Source organism: Tetrapisispora phaffii, chromosome 6 (genome assembly GCF_000236905.1).
Source record: "Tetrapisispora phaffii CBS 4417 chromosome 6, complete genome".
Taxonomy (NCBI): domain Eukaryota; kingdom Fungi; phylum Ascomycota; class Saccharomycetes; order Saccharomycetales; family Saccharomycetaceae; genus Tetrapisispora; species Tetrapisispora phaffii.
In genome coordinates, this window is record NC_016525.1 from 726,149 (window position 1) to 748,439 (window position 22,291).

General features: G+C 32.6%; 9 protein-coding genes and 1 non-coding gene across 10 annotated transcripts; 8 read left to right on the forward strand and 2 right to left on the reverse strand.

Moving 5' to 3' along the window:
- Positions 1–230: 230 nt before the first annotated feature.
- GTA1 (Gta1p) lies at positions 231–2,864 on the reverse strand (the record flags this gene model as incomplete). Its single annotated transcript, XM_003686204.1, has 1 exon — positions 231–2,864. The coding sequence occupies one exon, from the start codon at positions 2,862–2,864 to the stop codon at positions 231–233; it is 2,634 nt and encodes an 877-aa protein (XP_003686252.1).
- Positions 2,865–3,727: 863 nt separating this feature from the next.
- SMF1 (divalent metal ion transporter SMF1) lies at positions 3,728–5,566 on the forward strand (the record flags this gene model as incomplete). Its single annotated transcript, XM_003686205.1, has 1 exon — positions 3,728–5,566. One exon carries the CDS (start codon positions 3,728–3,730, stop codon positions 5,564–5,566), a length of 1,839 nt encoding a protein of 612 aa, XP_003686253.1.
- Positions 5,567–5,749: 183 nt separating this feature from the next.
- IES6 (Ies6p) lies at positions 5,750–6,172 on the reverse strand (the record flags this gene model as incomplete). The annotated part of the gene is made up of 1 exon (XM_003686206.1): positions 5,750–6,172. The coding sequence occupies one exon, from the start codon at positions 6,170–6,172 to the stop codon at positions 5,750–5,752; it is 423 nt and encodes a 140-aa protein (XP_003686254.1).
- Positions 6,173–7,418: 1,246 nt separating this feature from the next.
- Positions 7,419–8,585, forward strand: GLY1 (threonine aldolase GLY1; the record flags this gene model as incomplete). The annotated part of the gene is made up of 1 exon (XM_003686207.1): positions 7,419–8,585. One exon carries the CDS (start codon positions 7,419–7,421, stop codon positions 8,583–8,585), a length of 1,167 nt encoding a protein of 388 aa, XP_003686255.1.
- Positions 8,586–9,665: 1,080 nt separating this feature from the next.
- Positions 9,666–11,075, forward strand: FRD1 (fumarate reductase; the record flags this gene model as incomplete). The annotated part of the gene is made up of 1 exon (XM_003686208.1): positions 9,666–11,075. One exon carries the CDS (start codon positions 9,666–9,668, stop codon positions 11,073–11,075), a length of 1,410 nt encoding a protein of 469 aa, XP_003686256.1.
- Positions 11,076–11,487: 412 nt separating this feature from the next.
- On the forward strand, positions 11,488–11,922 carry TCA17 (Tca17p; the record flags this gene model as incomplete). Its single annotated transcript, XM_003686209.1, has 1 exon — positions 11,488–11,922. The coding sequence occupies one exon, from the start codon at positions 11,488–11,490 to the stop codon at positions 11,920–11,922; it is 435 nt and encodes a 144-aa protein (XP_003686257.1).
- Positions 11,923–12,395: 473 nt separating this feature from the next.
- TPHA0F03440 (uncharacterized protein) lies at positions 12,396–13,601 on the forward strand (the record flags this gene model as incomplete). Its single annotated transcript, XM_003686210.1, has 1 exon — positions 12,396–13,601. The coding sequence occupies one exon, from the start codon at positions 12,396–12,398 to the stop codon at positions 13,599–13,601; it is 1,206 nt and encodes a 401-aa protein (XP_003686258.1).
- Positions 13,602–14,511: 910 nt separating this feature from the next.
- Positions 14,512–16,155, forward strand: KCH1 (Kch1p; the record flags this gene model as incomplete). The annotated part of the gene is made up of 1 exon (XM_003686211.1): positions 14,512–16,155. The coding sequence occupies one exon, from the start codon at positions 14,512–14,514 to the stop codon at positions 16,153–16,155; it is 1,644 nt and encodes a 547-aa protein (XP_003686259.1).
- Positions 16,156–17,401: 1,246 nt separating this feature from the next.
- Positions 17,402–17,473, forward strand: TPHA0Ftrna5R. Its single transcript has one exon. It is a non-coding gene; the product is annotated as a tRNA-Arg (tRNA).
- Positions 17,474–18,053: 580 nt separating this feature from the next.
- Positions 18,054–22,058, forward strand: RSE1 (U2 snRNP complex subunit RSE1; the record flags this gene model as incomplete). The annotated part of the gene is made up of 1 exon (XM_003686212.1): positions 18,054–22,058. The coding sequence occupies one exon, from the start codon at positions 18,054–18,056 to the stop codon at positions 22,056–22,058; it is 4,005 nt and encodes a 1,334-aa protein (XP_003686260.1).
- Between the last annotated feature and the right edge of the window lie 233 nt (positions 22,059–22,291).

Below are 22,291 nucleotides of genomic sequence, written 5' to 3' on the forward strand. Positions count from 1 at the left end.
TGAGGGAAGGGACGTTTATAATTCTTCAAGCAGTTGAAAGAAAGGTATATTAAAGTTTGAAATTGGCAAATTAATGGACAATACACATACATAGATATTCTTTAAGTTTTGATTATGCAATATATATATATTATGCAGATGCATACATTAACTAACCTATTTGTCCGTTTATATCAATATGTTATAAATATTTATATGGAGGTGGGATGGATTCAAAAGTGGAATGTTATTTACTTTTTGAAGAACTTTTTCTTTTTCTTCTTGACACTTGGGTTCTTCTTATCAGTGGTGCTCTTTTCACTTTCATTGGAAGGGTTCCATATTAGGTTATTCGAAGATTGACCATTCGTTTGAGATCTGGAACGGGATCCAATGGTTATCGAATTAGATGACTGCAAGGGATACCCGTCGATGAACTCATTGTCGTCTCCATTTAACATCAAACTATTCTTGTCTTGTAATGGATTGAACATAGCCATGTCGCTAATTGGAGGAACCGATGATGAGAGTAACCCTGCGGTTTCAGACGGGCCTTGGAATATATTTGGATTCGATAAAAGCATAGGATCACGGTATGGTTGACTACTTATGTTATCTCCCATGGATCCCGACATAAATAGATTCCCTGAGGAAAGATTATTGGCCGGATGATACATATTGTTAGCAGTGTTCGAATTCGATGAGACGTTTCTAATGTAGGAATTAAAGGGCATGGTGTTAGAGGAGATGGGCGAAATAAAGTCGTTAGCATTACTGAATGCAAATGCTGTTTGATGAGGAGATGGGGTCATTGGGAAAGAATTTGTTATGCTCGGTCTCATAAATTCTTTTGGCCTATCTTTAGCATTGAACCAGTAGTTATCCAATTGATCTGTAGTAAAACCTTTCGAGTAGTTGCTGATTTTGTCTTCATTATCGGTGTCCTCATATACCAAATCTTGCAAACCTGTAATTACATGATAATTATTTTCATATTCAAACTTTTGACCATTAACCATGTCTTTCTTGCTCTCATTATTAGTTTCTTCAACAAAAGTGTTTCTTTGATTGGATAGATCATCCACTAATAAATCAGATGCTATGCCTGAAAGTGAACTACTCTTGACAGCAGTAGCATTAGCGGTAATAGTAGCAGTAGTTGGTATACTGTACTGATTGAACTGGCCATTGATGGAATTATTTAGTTGTGAAGATAATAAAAATTCTCTTCTCGAGTCTTTTGATTGTGTTTGTGAATCAGTACCTAAAGTATTAGATATGGTGTTAGAGAATGATTCTGCTGTTTGCAATGTCACGTCTGAATTTTCCATAATACCCAAACCAGTTAGTTTAGTGGATTCATTTTCCGAATTATTCAATGCTATATTTGAATTCGAGTTAACGTTGCTGTTCACGTTTGATGAAGAAATAGACTTCCTAGATTGTTGGGAAGTAATGTTACCATTTTGAGAATATGGATTTATCATTATTTTAGATCTCAATTGTGAGTTTGTTAAACAAACTTGCTTGTAATTTAGATTTAAAATAGCAAGCCTTTTCATATAATCTTTTTGCTTACTGTTCCAAATGGAATTCAACTTGGAATCCGTATTTAATTGATCAGTAATCAAATTATAAAAACTTGAAGAATTGGTTAATTTTGATAAAATAATTTGTCCATCGGATGATAGCAAACCTGTTTCATCCGAAATAGATGCATCTAGTTCTTTCAATATTTCCTTTAGTTCTTTCTTGTTCAGCATTTTATTGTTAGATTTATTCAGATTTTTGTTAATCAATTCATAATCAGCGATTTCATTCTCTAATAAATTAATTTTTTTTATAGTTTGTTCAATATCATTTTTAATAACCAAATTTTTTTCTGAATATGTTTTATTTAGATCATCTAAATTTGATGCATCATTTTCCCAACGTAACATATCTTTTTCCATTTTCTGGCTCTTTTCTTTTGAAATTGTAATATTCTTATGAAGCTTATTTAATTTGAGCTCATGCAAGGCTTTTGAATTTTCTAGAGATTTTATATTAAATTTTAACGATTTTCTTAATTCCATTTCATGATGCCAGTTAGTCCTTAAACTTTCTAGTTCTTGTTCTAATTGCATTTTCGTATCATGGAAATCTTCAAGGATTCTGGTTCTTTGAGAGGTTATATGGTGGAGATCTTCTTGAGAGGATATTAAAATTCTCCGTAATTCAGGAATAGTCAAATCCTCCAGATCTTCTAAGTTCATTAATCTGTTATAAGATGGAATATTTTCATTTAAATGCTGAAAACTATTAGGGTTATTTGTGTCATTATTATCATTTTCATGATTATTGTTTTCAGAAGATGCAGACCCTGAAGGGCTGCTGTCAATTAAAATCGTAGCGTTTCGTTTCCAATTGTTATTTGTAGTTTTTTCAATTTTGTTACTAAAATCATTAAAATTTTCATCTTTGGTCATGCAATATATTGTTGGTAATCGATTAATGAATCCAAGTTTATTCACAGTAATGAAGTCTAATCTATACTCTTCATTGGCAATTAAACCATTAATCGAACAACATGTGTACATTGCATCGGATGCATTTGAAAAAATACACAATTGTTTATTATTCAAATACAGCAGATAGTGGGATATCTTCCCGCCATCATCTAATTCTGCATTCCCATCTGTATTATCCTTTCTCTTAAATTCAGGTTCATTCTCCCAATGTATTGTAATAGAATGTTTACCAATTCTATCAATAGATACTTTTGTCGCATATGGTGTTTTCACTTTCAAGAAATTAACAATCTCTAACACCGGAACAGTTAAATACCCATATAGTTCGTAGGATAACCAAAGAACAGAACATATTAACAAATAAACTAGTTCCATAGTCCAAATAACCGTCACAACAACGTATACCTTCTTTTCAATTCAACCTTCTTAAGTATGATTGAATTTAATTGCTATACAAACAGAGAGAAACAATAATTCTGGTTTTTTTTATAAAAAAGCATAAACTATATATACACATTTGAATAAACCAATGAAGGTAACCACCTTAGAAATACATTGAATTGAAACCAACAAACATCTGTAAATTATTATTCATTCATCATTGAAAGTAAATATTACTATTTACAGTTTTGGATCATTACCAAATAATTGAAATGTTGAACTACGCCAAAATTGGTGAACGCGTAGAAGGTACCCGGATCATTATACTAGAAGGTGTTAAGGATGTATCGAAGATGCAACGCAACCATAATGAAAGTACCTGTTTTATGATCAAGAGAGTTCACTATTACTAGTTACAATGTTTAGGCATTGTGATAATGAACCTTTTGAAAAAATGTTGAAAGTGTTCTATACGTTGGGAAATTAGTATATTCCAACAAATAGGTATGTTGACCTTATATCTAGATATATTTATTTAGTCCCGTCTGTTCCTGTTATTTTAAGACTTGTATTAAACAAAGTTAACCAACAAACAGTCCCACATATTGATGCTGTAAAGGTTTTGTCTAATCGATTTGTACCTGATTATATTACCAACATTTCTAGAATTATACGGGTGCTGCCATTTTTACTAAAATATTTTTTGAGTTGCTTGGAAAGGAGGTTTCCATTTCATCAACGCTGTAAGATTTCTTCAAGTGAAATATCAAATTCAATAACGATTTCATTCACTTGAAGCATATTTCTAGAGTTGACATGCGTAAAGCTATAATCATTTGTTCACATTTAAGTCACCGATGACTAGAAACTCTAAGGATTATTCAGAGGCTTCGATTGAGGCAGAAGAAATACATAGGACTGGTTTGAAGTCGTTGAAAGACGAGATGCATGATCCTTCAAAGCAGTCAACGTCTGAAGAGTTTGACTCAGAGGTAATTCAAATGACGGTATTGGCCTCACAGCAATCATTGAATAATGAAGTCTCTTCAAGAGTTTACATCGAAGAAAATGAATCAAAATCTAAAAAAATCAAGAACACAATTAAGAAATATCTTAAATTTGTAGGCCCTGGTTTACTAGTTAGTGTCGCGTACATAGATCCAGGTAATTATTCTACTGCAGTGACATCTGGTGCTCAAAATCAATATACCTTACTGTGCGTTGTATTACTTTCAAATTGTATTGCCATTTATTTGCAATGTTTATGTATTAAGTTGGCTTCAGTCACAGGTTTAGATTTAGCAAGAGCATGTAGGACTCATTTACCTAGATGGGCAAATATCATCCTTTATTGTTTCGGAGAAGCGTGTATCATTTCTACTGATATCGCTGAAGTCATTGGTACTGCTATCGCTTTGAATATTTTGATCAAAGTACCTCTCCCTGCAGGTGTCGCTATTAGTATCGTTGATATTTTTATCATTATGTTGGTCTACAGGCCCGGTGTATCATCAATGAAACTGGTTAGAATGTTTGAAATCGGTATCGCAGGGTTAGTGTTGGCTGTTTTCATTTGTTTTACTGTGGAACTTTCTTATATACCATTTACCGTTGAACAAACAAGAAAAATATTTAGAGGATTTGTTCCTTCCAGGGAAATGTTCCACAACAGTGGTATGTATAATGCAATTTCCATTTTAGGTGCCACTGTTATGCCCCACTCTTTATTTTTAGGTTCTGGTATTGTTCAACCAAGATTACTTGATTATGATTTGAAACACAATAATTACTCTATAAATACAGACCCAGATTTCGAGGATACTGAAGAAGATCATACAAAGTACAACAAAGAAGCAATGAAAGAGGAAAAGTTTTTGAATTATGCTCCTTCAATAGGCGCAATCAAATATTGCATGAAATATTCCATGATAGAATTAGGTTCAACTTTATTGACTGTTGCATTTTTTATCAATTGTGCTATATTAATCGTCGCAGGTTCAACGTTATATGGCACTGATCAAGCTATTGGCGCAGATCTATACACAATCCATTCTCTGTTGTCATCCACAATATCTAAAGGTGCTGGTACAATTTTCATGCTGGCATTACTCCTCAGTGGTCAATCTGCAGGTATTGTCTGTACGATGGCTGGCCAAATAGTTTGTGAAGGTCATATCAAATGGTCGGTTGTTCCATGGAAGCGTAGATTACTCACAAGAGGAATTTCTATTATTCCATGCTTAATTATATCTATATGCATCGGAAGAAGTGCGTTATCGAAAGCATTGAATTCCTCACAAGTTGTACTATCATTATTATTGCCTTTTATTGTAGCCCCACTTGTCTATTTTACTTCTAGCAAGAAAATTATGTCATTAAAGGTACCAGTGATGAATAAACGAAATGAGGAAACCTCCAAAAGTTGTGCAGATGCAGGCAAACAGAACGACTTAACTGATCCATCATTTCAGGAGGCCAGAAACGATGGCACTGATATCGACTGCAGCGTCAGGAGTGAAAATATTACCCCGAATAACTCTGATGTTCAAGGCGAAGAAGATAATGAATACACTATGGTCGACATGTCAAACAATTGGGCAATGACTATAGTGAGTGGCATAGTGTGGATATTCTTATCACTTTTAAACGTCTATGCAATAGTTGAGTTAGGTATTTCCCACGGTGACATATCCTAATGAACATCCAAAATAAAACAAAACAAAATATCATAACATTCATGTATTCAACGATTTCGAACAGCCCCTTTTATGTAATTGTTTTTACAGAAATACATACATATGCACATACATACACATATAAATATATACACAACATATGCACCATTTTAAACATATCATCACATTAAATTCCCAATATGACTATTTCAATACAAAATCATCACCTCTCAACTTCAAGTACTGTTGATCCACACCTGTTGTCATTGGTTTCACAATAACTTGATATATCTCTGAATTATAGTATCGTATCGAGTTTGTAGGCGATTTGTATGATGTTGGAAGGCCGGTTATATCACAATATTTTTTTGTTGGTTTTAATGACGGTGGAGCAGATACATTAAAATATGTAACTTTATGGGGAGGGTTTCCCTCAACATTGTTTAATCTTTTCAATTCTTCAGAAGTCAATTGCTTTGACGACTTGTACCTCCTCCCTGGCTTCTTATAGTTTGCTTTCTTAAATGGCGAAGGCAGCTGAATAGCATTCTGTGCCGATACAGATCTCAAGAACTCCATTCTTGCCTCTTGTTCCGGGTTTGGACCCGATTTATTGAGCCCAATCATGTGTTGCAGCTGAACTGGTTTTCTTGCTCGCCATCCAGAACCCACAACGCATGAAAGGAAACCAAAACGTAACAATCTGGCATCAACTCATTCATATGTATTTATATATACATCATTTCATATTGAAAGACAGCAGTTTGTTCGAGATACTGAATATTTCAATACTTAGAGAGTGCGATTACCCGCCTTGAACTATTTCTGTTTTTCGAAACAGCCATACTTTTCCACAAGCAATGGAACCACCATTACTAATACTATTTACCAAGTCAATACACTCATGCTCACACTCACCTCACTCATTTACAAAGAGACAAACCTATCAAAAACGACTCACTACGAATTCACAAACACACTAGACAAGGACATCTGCTTCGAAATTGTGAGAGACAAACAGTACAAAAGAGCCATTCCCGATACCTTTGTTACCGGAAATGCTACACACATATTCACACATATATGTATATGTATAAACGCAATACAAGAAATACACGCACCACCAACCCTCGTTAGTTGCCTCAAACACAACGACCACTCCCAACTCAAATTGTAAACCATAGCCTAATCTACATCTCAGTCTCAGTCCCAGTCCCAGTCTCGGTATCCCAATAAAGCACCGTTCGTCTCTTGCTACATAACCTCAACGAGTGAAATAAAAAAAATTTTTCTACTTCTTCTACAACTTCTTGAAGAAATTGTACTGTTCGTTCGTCTAATAAACCTATGTATTCTACTTTCACAGAACATATTTGCTCTCTTTCTCGTCAACAATACTCTTCAATCGTTCAGGGTGTTCGTGGTGAAGGTTGTCTACTTCTGTCTGCTTCCTATTATTAATCACAGAACCAGAGGCTCGATTTTACACTGAAAGTCGATGACTGTTATTCAGAGAGAGAAACAACATAAGCCTTATTACTATCCTATAGTATTTTCATCAGAAAATAGGATGCTTTACTGGTCTTTATTTTCTTTTAACATTTCTTTTGTTTCTTTGCTCTAATATACATGGTTCTCTCTGTTAGTTATGCACTCATCTTGTATACATATTCTCGAAAATTTTTTCAATTGTTTCTTAATTTAATACTATATATATATATGTGTTGTGAATTTTTATATGTGACTATTTACATTTTATATAGACATTTGTTTAAATATTTTAATTGTGGTACTCTCTGGTATCTCTTGAACTTGCCCAACAAACTATCAAAAAATACTTATAACTCAACGATTCCCATAGCCAAGAAAAACAATGTCTGAGTTCGAATTACCACCAAATTACGTCTCTGCCTCCAATGATTTCCGTTCCGATACCTTCACCACTCCAACTAGTGAAATGATCCAAGTGGCTTTATCTGCCACGAAAGGTGATGCCGTTTACGGTGAAGACACTGATACTGTTTTATTGGAAAAGACTATCGCTAAAACGTTCGGTTACGATGCCGGTTTGTTCTGTGTTTCTGGTACTTTATCCAACCAGATCGCTTTGAGAACTCATTTGACCCAACCTCCATATTCCATCCTTTGTGATTACAGAGCCCATGTATACACTCACGAAGCTGCTGGTTTGGCTATCCTATCCCAGTCAATGGTTGTCCCAGTTATTCCTTCAAACGGTAACTACCTGACGTTGGAAGACATCCAATCTCATTACATCCCAGATGATGGTGATATCCATGGTGCTCCAACTAGAGTTATTTCTCTAGAAAATACTTTACACGGTATCTTATATCCATTGGAGGAATTATTCCGTATCAGAACCTGGTGTAAGGCTAACAATTTATTATTACACTGTGATGGTGCTAGAATTTTCAATGCTTGTGCTGAATCTGGTGTACCATCCAAACAATTTGCTGAAATCTTTGACTCTATATCTGTCTGTTTGTCAAAGTCCGTTGGTGCTCCAATCGGTTCTGTCTTAGTAGGTGACGTAAAATTCATCAAGAAGGCTAACCATTTCAGAAAACAACAGGGTGGTGGTATCAGACAATCTGGTATGATCTCGAGAATGGCTCTTTACTGTGTTGACGGTGACTGGAAAGAAAAAATCAGATACTCTCACTCTTTGGCTCACAACTTAGCCGCTTTCTGCAAACAAGAAGGTATTCCATTAGAATCCCCAGCTGATACTAACTTCGTTTTCATTGACTTACAAAAAGCAAAGATGGACCCTGATGTTTTAGTCAAGAAAGGTCTAAAATACGGTGTCAAGCTAATGGGAGGTAGAGTCTCTTTCCACTACCAAATTTCTAACGAATCATTAGAAAAAGTCAAGCTAGCAGTTAAAGAATCTTTCGAGTATGCCAAAACTCATCCATACAGTCAAAATGGTCCAACTCAAATTTATAGAAGTGAATCTACTGAAAAGATGGATGTCGATGGTAATGCTATCCGTGACATTAAAACTTACAAATACTAGTTTTAGCTATTATTTGTATTTAAGTTTTCTGTGAAAACATCTCTTTAATTAACTTTTTAAAAAAGTATAGATTACGTGGCATTGTGGGTTATAAGGCATATTGTAATTCTTTCTTTCAAGTGTTTTTAAGAAACACTGGTAATGAATAAGGTTTTAATTTCAATCAAATGGGCATTTTTTTTTTATTAATTTATTAATAGTATTTCATTGCATGAATTAATGCATTCATACAAGGTATAATTGGAAAACTGCGTAAACAACCGGTACATTTGATGATCAATAGTTTCAAAAGTTTAATTTTTAACTGGAAACTACTCATATATGGTGGGACGACTTGTGATCAATATTTTAATATATTGATTGGCTGACATGTTTGATTTTTTTGGTAATATAAATGTTTACGCTATGATATTATGTTCTTTCGTTCTTTCTCGTTTATACATTGACTGGGTTAAGGAAACCAGTACGAATTCTACAGACTCATGAATCTGATTCTGACCACATTTTTATTTTTAAAATAGTGTCTGGAATCTTACTTTTAGCATATGCTACAGGAAACAACAATTTCGTTATTTTATATTTCCAAGTTGGAAAAATGTATATCATAAATCCTTATACATTGTTGCATACATATTTATATATATTTGCAACTGACTTAGCTAAAATTGTATAACATAGTATCAAAACTCTTAATAAATAATATAGTATTTCATAATTGAATGATTACTTTCAATTCATTATAAAGTAAACAACATTCAAATTACAATTCCATTTAACTTTCTGTTCTACTAAATCCATTACTAATACTAAATACATATTATCTTTAACTATTACTAAAGCCTCTAAGCGATATCGCTTAGTTATGCAATTTTAGTATTTCGTTTAATTCCTGAAAAATTATTTAATTATTAATATATTGCATCAATTGATCTCCTTGTAAAAACCTTTCATTGTAATTAAGTTAATGGAAGGTATTTAAATCTTAGACATTTTTATTAAAAGAACTTTAGATATTGATATTTGTTCTTGCTTTCCATTTGAATTTTGAGACTCCACCCAACGTATACGATCAAATAGAAAATGTCCTCTAGAAAACCAGTCGTCATTATTGGAACAGGTCTTGCTGGTTTATCAGCCGGTAACCAACTAGTTAACAAGTACAAAATCCCAATTGTCCTTTTAGATAAAGCTGCTAACATTGGTGGCAATTCAACAAAGGCCTCTAGTGGTATCAATGGTGCTTTCACAATGACCCAAAAAACTTTGAATGTTCAAGACTCCCCAGAATATTTTACCAAGATACAGTTAAATCCGCCAAACGAAGGTGTCGATACCTTGATGAATAAATTAGCTAACGATTCTAGCTCTGCAATTGAATGGTTACAAAATGATTTTGGTATCAAGCTAGATTTGCTAGCACAATTAGGTGGTCACTCTGCTCCAAGAACTCACAGATCATCTGGCAAATTGCCACCAGGTTTTGAAATTGTCTCGACATTATCCAAGAACTTGCAAGCATTGGCCGAAAAAGATCCAAAGTTAGTCAGCATCTTATTGAACAGTAATGTCGTCGATGTCTCTGTTGACACACAAGGAGCTATTTCCGGTGTCAATTATGTTGATGGTGATGGTAACAACAAAACAATCGAAACAAAACATGTTGTATTCTGTTCTGGTGGGTTTGGTTTCTCTAAGGAAATGCTAAAAGAATATGCTCCTGAAGTTGTCCATTTACCAACTACTAATGGTTCTCAAACTACTGGTGACGGTCAAAGAATATTGAAGAAATTAGGAGCTGATTTGATTGATATGGATCAAATTCAAGTTCACCCAACTGGGTTCATCGACCCAACTGACCCAGAGGCTGGTAACAAATTCTTGGCTGCTGAAGCTTTGAGAGGTCTAGGTGGTATTTTATTAAATCCAAGTACCGGTAAGAGATTTGTTAATGAATTAACAACCAGGGATGAAGTTACCGCTGCCATCCAAAAAGAATGTCCATCCACTAAAAACAATGCCTATTTAGTCATGAGCAAAAATGTTTATGAAGCTTATAAGAACAATATGGATTTCTACTTATTCAAGAAATTGATAAAGAAGACTACTGTCAAGGAATTTGTTGCTGAATCCAACTTTCCAATTAGTGCTGACGAATTAGCTACTAGTTTGCTCAAATATTCTACCGACGCTTCCGATGAGTTCGGAAGAACTGTCACTATCAACTCATTCGGATCAGATGTTAATGCTGATACTGAAATTTTTGTCGGTACAGTTACCCCAGTTGTCCATTTCACTATGGGTGGTGCTAAGATCAACACTGACGCTGAAGTCGTCAAGAAAGATGGCTCTATCTTGGCTCCAGGTTTATATGCTGCTGGTGAAGTTTCTGGTGGTGTTCACGGTGCAAACAGATTAGGTGGTTCCAGTTTGCTGGAATGTGTTGTCTTTGGTAGAACTGCTGCTAACAGTATCGGTGCCAACTATAATTGATGTTCCAAAACGTACTTTATATATATATATTTTTCATAGATAGTAAAAAATCAAAAAAACAACAACATAAGTTTCCTTTAGTTAGATATATCTTTCAAAAATATTTTGTTACTTATAGTTCAATTACGAGCTGTTGATGAGGTTGAGGTATTCCTATATGCATTATTTACTTTAGTAATCAAATAACTGAACCTTTTAAAGTTAACGAACCCATCAAATAAATTACCTTTCATTACACTGTCGGTGAAAAGTCATCAGATTGAAATTTTGAAATCCGCATATGTGCATATAAGAAAAACCCTGTATTTCCCACTTGTAATAGCTTTGTAAAAAGTAGTATATCTATCCAAATAAGGAAAGTGGTCAACTATATATATGTCCAATCAACTATATTTTATTGATCACAGAAAGAATGTCATTTTTACCATGCTTTGCCTCTTTCATAGATGAGAATGACACTCCTATATTGATACATGTGTTAGAGGATGGGAAGAAAGATATCAATGATGTTTTAAAGTTCAATGTTTTTTCTAATATATCGACTGACTACTTTAACAGTAACTTATATAACAGTCTAGCAATGGAGTCAAATGCAACCATAAAAAATCTATTTCAATTGGAAGGGATATCGGTATATGGATCTATTATCAAAGCGACTGGACTGAAACTAATTATTGGGTTCAAGAGCACTGATATTGACGAAGAGAGAATACAAGATATAGTTGAGAAAATTAAACACATATACATGAGTGTCAAATTAAATCCTTTCATAATAGCCGATTCGAACAGTGGAGATCAATTGTTGATCGAGATGTTAACTAAGAAGTTAGAAGAAGACTTAAATTAATGTATTTTATTTCATAAATTACAAGCGATGCCGTATTATCATTATTGTATATAATTGACAAATTATAGATAGATAGGGTGGGAGTTATTTGGATTAGATAGTAATACAGTTATCGAGCATGTGTCAATCTGCTAATAATGAGGTTAAGTGTATTTTAATCTTCCCTGATCCACCACTATCGTATGCATTTCTAATAGACATAGTATCGCAAAGCACATAGTACTTATAAACGTTCGAATGCACCAATGCGTAGTACTATCAACGCGAACGCTAAAATGAAAACAATAAACACAAAACTTCATTTATAAAAGTAAATAGATAATAATAATTTTAATAAACAATGCTTAGATGAATTGTTAGTATCTACTGTTTTGGTTTACTGAAGTAAATTATCTACATAATTGTTAGGCAAAGCAAGAGACTGAGGGAGCCAATTCTAGGCATAAAATCGTATATGAATTAATAATACAAATATGATTCGAAGGCTAACAAAAAATGATATGCGGGAACTTTCCATTGCAGAACAGAATAAGTCTTCCTTAACAGTGAATGATACTCATGATAAACTGCCCTTTCTAAGGAAACGAGAGGACACATTTGGTTATAGAGAGAAGGGTAGGGGCAATGCTACCCAGCACAGGCTATTGGATGCTAATAGTAAAATAATACAACGTGCAGTAAACCAAAATGCCAACTTCAATTCAAACAGAAAAATGAGAAGTTTAAAAATATCACCAATAAAAAGAACGATATCAACAGGCCTATCTCAGCCAGATCTGAGCAATGAATTATTATACGCACCTAAATTAAATCATATTACTTCGAGCTCATATGAACACGAACCAAGTAACACAAGCATTCTCGTCACTGATAAACAAAAGTCAATAAAAAATTCAATTGGCAGAGTAAGATTTAAAGAAGAGTTTGAAACACAAGATCTAGAGGTTACTCTTCAAAATATCACTCCAATAAAAAATACGTCCAAAGACACTTTTGGTTTAGAAACTGAAACAACAAAAACAGTTAAAAAGAATGGTGCTCTCTCCTCACAATCTTCAAAACTCAGACTAAAAGAATTGAAAAGAGAGATAGCTCTCAACTGCGATCTATTTTACAATTCATTTATTGAACAACATATCAAACACAATGCACAATTTCCAGGCAACTATTTGAAACATCAAAATAATAGAAAAGACAAATACAGATGCAATCTAAACAGTGACTCTTTCACAAAGGATGAGTATTCCTTTAATAACAGTTCAATAAATATAGGAAGACGTTCAATTTCTTTTTCGTCGATTCCTTCCCATAGTATTACTAGTGATACTTTCGATGCAAGTGCTGATGGATTATCTAATCAGATAAGTTTTAACAATGAACACAATTTCACCAAAGAAGAAAATATTACGTATGTCAGTAGTGACGGTTTCAAGAATGACACAAACTCTCCTTTCAATTTAAGCTCCGAATCAATACGAGAGTTCTGCAAAGAGGAGGATTACTGGAAGAAATCAATCGGATCTTGGTTCATAGAACCTCTATTGACAGACAGTGCAACAAATGACCCAGTCAACCATTTAAATATAAACCCCAACAGCAATAGCTTCCACGACACATCGCATTCCTACATCATCAAAGAGATGGTTATGAGGTCATTGAAGAAAACAAGCAAACATTAAACAAACCTATAATACATATTACATATTCCAATAGCATAACTTATTATATCATCCAGTAAATAAGATCTGTATCAATAATACGACTCAATTGTTTTAATAGTTAGAAAATCCACATACCCTAGTTTCCTTGCTGATGACATTATCACAATGACAGATGTAAACCCGTACAAACTTCAGTGCTTCGATAATCCAAAGTGAAACGAGTCTTAATAGTTACTGATTCTCACTCTTACAACCTCTTACTGTCTATTAAAACATGGTCAAATGCTTCGAAAGCTCCTTGGAAGACCCAGGCCCAGACCCAGATCCAGATCATCTCAGATCAGATCAGGTTTCAATTTCAAGATATTTCCTAATCGGGACATACAGGCATGGCTTCAGTGTATCTTCGCAGGAACCCTTCATATTTTGTCATCGCGAAATCCGCTGGAACATATTTATTTTTTCAATTTTCGCATTTGCACTGCATTTTACAGTCGTTGGTCACAATAGTTCACCTATTTAAAACACCAAAAGAATAGTAGAATTAGACTATATATGGTTTAGGAACTGTTTAACAATTGTTTCAAAGATTTGAACTGCTATGTTTTCAAAATGTTATAAACAGTTTTGAACAGATCTTATATTAAGGTGGCAACCATTTCGCCTTCTGATAATCCCATCACATTTAACCTTTGTCTTTCCAGTATAAATAAAAGCTCTATTCGTTACATTGACAAAAAAATTATACCAAAAAATCAAAAGTCATCAGTACCTATCAACTATTGAACAACATTGAAATACCATTACAATAGTATAATTGCATAAATAAAATAGGAATGGCTATTATATGAGAATAGAAAAAGAATTCGGATTTATATTATATTGCAAATAGTTTGGCATATACTTATAACAATACACAATTTTCACAATGTTACGGTTTAAATGGTTATATTCACTTAATCCAAAGACTTTTGCTGATTTGAATGAACGTAAATTTAAGAACTATAGGTTTGGTACTTTGGCCAGTTATCTATTTTTTGTCATTATCATGAACATATTAAAAGTTGCATTATTCATTTCGGATATTTACACATGTGTCAAATTATTAGCATTTAATTCATGGGGAAATAATCTCATTAAGCCTTACCTGTCATTTAAAATTTCAAAATGGTTATTTAGTGGTTGCATATTTTTTTCAATTGTACTGTTAATTTGGGAATTCATTCGTTCTATTAGGGTTTATAAAACTAAGAATATTGCTTTATCATATATCAATGGATTTTGTAAACATTATTATTCCTTAAAAAATTATGCTATCTTTTGTTTTTTTGAAGAACTTTCTGTAGACAGTAAATTCCAACAAGTAGCATTTTTTACTTTCTTCGAAATGAAGTCATGCTTCAGATTTCTATTTGCTGATACTCCAAGACAAGTTATTAATGGTCTCACCTTATGGAGTGTTCTGATTTCCGAAAGTAATGGTAAAAATTTATCAGATTTAGAATCAGCTTCCAATTTATTACAAAAAATCAAATACATTGCTCAAACAAACCATGAAGAAGCAATATTATTATCATTCATGTTGTTTTCATTTGCTATCTGGTGTATTTTTTTTATCAAGTTCACTATTGCCGTTATTTGCTTACTATACGTTTACCATAAGCTGATTACAAAACAAAAATATAAAGGTTTAAGAGAATATGTTTGCATTAGCATCAACAATAAAGTTGATTATCTAATTAAAGAAAATACAGATAAAATTTGTGATAAGAATAGAATGTCATACTCAGATCTTGGCCTGCAAAGTCGTTCAAGGTATAACGCAAACCCAATTCATGAAAATAATGTTAAAGATAAGGAAACCTATCAACAGAGTGCATTTAATACTTCAACTGAACAATTATTAGAAATTGAATACTTGACTAGGGGTAAGTACAAGGATGCTGAGTATGAATTCGATGAATTTAAAGTTGATCCAAATGTGAAGATCTTACAAGATATTAACGATCTCGAAGAGTATAGCGATATTAATAACTATGAGCAGTACCCCACACATGATATAGATATGGAGAATACAGATAAACCATTAAGATTGTCCTCAATGATAATGGACCCAGCTTTAAGTTATTTTAGAGATGAAATTTATACTTTCGATGTACAAAAGCAATTCCAACCATTGCAAAGGCAGCCTACATCATCTTCAGGTAATTCTTCAGAATCAGGTGTTGACAATGTTAGACCTGATAACCTAACACATAAAATCTATAATTTGAGTAATTCAACAGTAGAAAGTTACGTTTGTTCTTCTGAGAAGAGTTGTAATATATTCAACTCAGCAAATACTGCTAACTATAATATCCGATCTTCAAAAGTGAACTTAGATCCATTGGATACTACAAATGTTTATAAAACGAAACTATTACTAAATAATAACTTTAACGGATCAAATCTTGAAATTATGGATAAAGTTTACAAGACTCATCATAATTTTAATATATACACTCCCTCATTAGCACATTTTGATCAATCAAAGAAAGATTTTCATAATGAACCAGATGATCTACCAATTTGAACATATTACTAATCTTCGAAAATGCTGGAAATGACGCTGGACGTATAACTGAGTATACGATACCAGATATCACCTCTTTAGGAGATTATTGTTGTAAACCTGAAACAATAGTGCCTACGAGAATGCAATAGCAGAACTTCTAATGCATAAATAGTACTGTAGAACCATCGACCTGTCATACTTGCTCAATTCGACGACATCATCTCGTTGGACAGAACAGTAGATTGAAATAATATCCATATAAACCACGGTAATCAATAGTTAACAATTCATTGCTCCAAGTCCAAGAGACCAGAGAGATTAATCTAAATATCTATTATATAATTTAACAACTATTAATATATTAAAATAATGAATTCGACTATTGAGTAGAAAATACCCAAGTTTTTTATATTTTGTATATATCATAACATTATGATTTTAATAATTTTACTTATTTCTATGTTGAATTGTTTATAATTGTCAGAATTGTTGTAGTGCATGTGACAGAACTAAGGGTTTACGACACTTTGAGTCCAGAACCAATTGATCACTTACTAATGGAAAGAAGGTCTAGTACAGTCTTCCAAATGGTAGGTGAAAATTTTTCACTACAATGTAAATGGCTACGTGATAAACACAGATGTACAATACAGCACTAAAGATCTTAGGAGAATAACTGAACACGTAATGTGCACACTCAAGCATGAGATAATTTATATATAAAGAGGACATCTAACTCTATATAGAATTGTTTAAATATACTAATAAAAGACCGATCGATTATTTAACTATTAAGAGGATGGACTACTCTAGAGCAACTAACGTGACTGATGACACTAACTTTGATGTTGGTACTAACCAACATAAGCTTGTTTCTCCACAATAATGAGCTGTAAATATTCTATTACTATATGTAATCTACTTACCCACAGATGGTTAATTATTAGTTGTGGGATGTTTTAGTGATAATGTATATTAAGAATGTTGTGTATTTGAATTAATGTGTCTGCATTCCTTGAGCGACATTAAATAATTCAATTGGTAAAATACATACATGAATGTAACCTAGTCTGTTAATTTAGGTCATATTTTGGTAAAAATAGCTGCTTGATATATTTGGATATAATTAAATGCATGATAATTAATAAATACTAAATATTTACTTAATTTCGTCAAGCTTATCCATTGATACTGATCAAATTAATAATTATTTTGCTAAGCTAACTGTAATAATCAAATATGGTCGAAAATATTATCGTTTTAAGTTCCGTTGGCGTAATGGTAACGCGTCTCCCTCCTAAGGAGAAGACTGCGGGTTCGAGTCCCGTACGGAACGTACGTAGTTGAAGCTTTTTTTTATCTCTTTACACTTGGAAATTTTTGGTCTATGGCATGCAGTCTACATAATTAGGTGATAGTCCACTATATCTTTTTTCGTAATATGGTAATTCAAGGTTGTCATCTTAATTAATTATCATCATCATATGACGCATTGTTTGGCAAGTTTAAAAGCATTGATCGCTTCTTTTTTTAAAAATTTCGAAGAATATTCACTACTTGAAGTTAGCAAGATATATGGTTAATTTAACTAATGGGATAGCAATTGTAATTAAAAGATTATAATAGAGAGTATGACCGTCCTCACAGCAATTATATTTATACACAATGTGAATTGGCACTTCTTGTTATCTGATGACAGCTGGTTCTATTGCGCCGGGTAAGTAAAAGTGGAATTAAGTTGAAAAATGTTTAAAAGTTTAATATATTATAAGATGGAATAACATAGAAAGTAGATTATGGATGCACAATTGTGTTCACTAATTTGATAATAACCTAACAAAATATCATTTCATAGTATCGAAACTTAGAACAGCTTCAATCGGGTACAGTTTGGAATAAAATTCATAGAATAAGTCATGATTGTTCGTGGTGAAGATAATTTGTATCTGTATAACCTGACTTTGAAGAAGCAATCCAATTACATACATTCCTGTATTGGTTATTTTGTAGACATTTCCGTTTCAAATGCTGTAGATATTTCAAATACAGAAAAAAAAAAACTAGAAAGGAAAAAACAACCTCATCTACAGATATGCATTGCTACTGAGTCACATATTGAACTTTACGATGTTTCTGAAGGCAATCTTACTCCATTAGCATCGATACCAATATTCGCAATAATAACAAAAATTGAATCTATCTTTTTCCAGAATAAAGAAGAATCAGTATTAGCAGTGTTGTCTGACTCTGGTGTTTTATCTATTATTCAGTTTATTAACGAAAATGGAACAATTAAATTACAAACATTGTATAACCAACCTCTTTCGCGAACAGGTATTCGTAGATTATCACCAATATATCATTTGAATGTCGATCCATATGGGCGTTGCCTGTTAATTTCTGCAATGGAGAGGAACAAACTATGCTTCTTAATAGATTACCAACATGATAAATTTAGGATTTCATCACCATTAGAAATAAATAGACCAGATATGATTATTCTAGAAGAGACAGTATGTGACGTATTATATAATAATCCATGTTTTGCATCCATTGAAATTGATACAGTTAATAATAATGATCATCGTTTAGTATTTTACGTATTAGATTTAAGCTTAAATCATGTAATCAAGAAATCAGACTATAAGATCAGATCTACGGCAAACTTTCTAATGAGCTTACCAGAATTATCTAGATATGACATAAGGACATTAATAAATGAAGAAGATGAAGCTGATGAAAACATAAACCCTTTTGTTATTATTGGTTTTGAAAATTTTATATTAATTAAAGATATGAATGGATATTACAGCTTAAAAGTACAAATACCTAGAAGAGAAAATCAACAAGGAGTTGTTACTATAATTTCATCTTCTATTCAAAAACTGAAGAAGGATTTTTTTATACTATTACAGACAAATCATGGGGATTTGTTAAAATTAACAGTAACAGCTGATAAGAATAACAGAAATAGGCCTATGGCTTCCATCTCATATTTTGACTCTATTTATCAATCTGATAAGCTGCATATATTTAAAAATGGTTATTTGTTCAATAACTCAGAATACTTCAACTGTCATTTGTTTCAATTTGAAAGTTTAGGGGAAGATAACTCAGCATCAAACTCATGTTCTTCGAAAACCCCAGAAGAACATATATTGTTTAAACCACCTACTACCTTACAGAATCTAAGCATTTCTCATTCATTAAAATGCTTAAATCCATTACGCGATAATACAGTCTCTTCATCATCACCATTGACTTTAACTTATCAAAGAAACAATAATATCTGCTCAATTAAAGCTAGTGTTGAATTCACAAGCCTAATTACAACCTACATTTCAAATAACGTGAAAAATCTATGGCCCATTAGAAATCCGAATAGTAAATTTCACAAGATATTAATCTTGGGTTATACAAATTCTACCACAATGCTGAATATAGAAAATGATTCCATAGAAGAACTTCAATTAGAAGATAATCCATTTATCACTAAAGGAGATAATACCATACTTGCTGAATTAATTGGAAATAGATCAATTATACAGGTATGTGAGAATGAAATGCATCAAATTACGTTGGGCACTGAAAATAATTTCAAGTTGAAATTGAAATGGTACCCACCAGCTGGAATAAGAATCACATCAGCTGCTTGTACGGCATCCCAAATTGCATTAGCACTTTCAAATTATGAAATTGCATATTTTGAACTGAATCAGTTCTCTGATAGCGATGACATTAATGAATTACAGAGGAGAATAGAAATAGGGGAATCTATCAGTTGTTTAAGTTTCGAAAATTCACTAAAGAGTAAATACCTCGCAATTGGTTGTCAAGGGTCTACTGTCAAAATAGTATCAGTTTATAACGGCTCCTCAGACGATTTCCTTGAGATTATCTCGATGCAAGCAGTAATGGCACCAGTAAGTGATATAAAACTTGTTCGTTCTAATAACTTAAATCTGCATGTCGGTTTATCAAATGGTGTTTATAATACATCTAAAATAAATGATGTTGACTCTCAAATATATGATACCAGAACAAGATATATAGGACCTTCAAAAGTAAACTTATCTATAGTTTCTTCTATCTTACCAGATTTTGATAGGAACTTACAAGCTGACAGTGATGATGATGATGATGATTATGAAAATGATCAAAATGGCGAGGGTGATGGTGAAGACAATAAAGGCGAAGAAAGTGAAATAAATAAAATAACCTGTGTAGTGATTCACAATACACAAACATGGTTAAGTTATGAAATTGATTCATTTTTATACATTAGACCTATTACATCCGAATCACTCTCTGAATTTATGACTATGTGTAATTTCTATACCAATGATATTAAAATGAATGGTGCCTGCGGATTGAACATGAGAGGTGAATTAGTCATTGGCCAATTTCAAAAATTGTCAAAACTAGATAGGTGGTTTAATGATGCTTCTCTCACATCACTAGAAATAGATACCATTACAGACAAGGAGAAGACGATTGCCAATAATGAGAACAGTATCTTAGAACAAAATAATAAGGATAGTGACGATAATGATAATGATGATGATGATGATGATGAAGATGATGAAGGGTCCATTTTGGAGTCTCCTTCCTATTACACTTGTGCAACGTTGAAATATGATAAAAATAATGATGTAAAAGTATTGATAAGTCAACATTTACATGAGAAAAAATGTGTTATTTCGGTAACAAAAAATGGGAAAGTATTACTAAATTCTAAAGCAAAAAAAAAAGATAAATTTGCAATTTTAAATGAAACACAATTATTAACAGCAACATTAGTTAGATTTGTTCCAAGTTCATGTCACATAGTTTTATCAACCTATGATCAGAAATTGATTACATATTCATTCTCAATATCTAATAGCAAAAAAGGTGAGAGTAAATTTAGTTTATCTCTAGTCCACATTACTCATATAGATGATAAGATCCATTCGTTAACTTCTTTTAACGATATGTTGCTAGCTCCCATTCACGGTAATATCTTTTTATTTGGCTTAGGTAAGAAGCAGCTTTTAAAAAAGTCAATCACCGTGACCCCACCTTCCATTACAAAGGTGACAACAATAAAAAATTGGAATAATCAAAGAATAGTTATCGGAGATATTAGAGAGTCGATAATGATGTTTATATTTAATAAGGAACGGAACTTATTTATTCCTGTAGCAGATGACATTTCAGGCCGTGCAACTACAACAGTGGAATTTTTAGATGAATCAACAGTTATTGGGGCAGATAAATATGGTAATATTTGGACTTTAAGGCTCTCAAAGAAAGATAACCAAATTGTTAATGAATCTAACGAAGAACATTGGAGTATAAACAAAAAATTATTGTTGAATAAACTACCTAATATTTATGAATGTCCATTTAAATTTGAGTTAAAAAATCACTATTTTGTGAATGATATAATATTAAAATTTCACATTATAAAGTCTTCAAGTTTTTCTGACCGTCCTGTAATTATTTATACTGGGTTACAAGGAACAATTGGATGTTTGATACCTTTGATACTTGAAAAACAAGTAAGTTCACTAGCTTCTATTGAAATGGTCCTTAGTGATATGGATGAACTCTTTTTGTTCGGGAATGAAGAACAAAGAGAAGAAAAAATGCTGACTCATGGTGAAGAAGAGGCCTATGAAGATAATAACTTTCTAACAGATACGAAAGACCATCCTTCTTCCAAAATGTTGGAGGGAGCATACTCTATTGTTCAAAGGGATCATAAAAGTTACAGGAGTTATTATGCACCTGTTAAAAATGTAATCGATGGTGATCTATGTGAGTCGTTTTTACGTCTAACTTATTCCGAACAAGCATTATTGTCAACGAAGTTAGAAAAAATGCAGCCAAATGATATCATCATGCTTCTAAATGAGATCAGAATATCTTGTTTATAGAGATACCATAATTAGCCCATATAGTATTATTTTTCAGAAATAATTATTTAATAAACAATTGTATTAATAAATCTATCGTTTTTTATTCTGCTCTACTTAATATTTTTTAGTTTATGATTCTTCAACGGAAGCTCTGACAGCAGAATTTTTAGTATAAGAAAAATTAAGCGATGAGATGTTTAAATATATGACTTCTATCTATTAGTTATATATTGAAAAAAATAGTAAAAGTA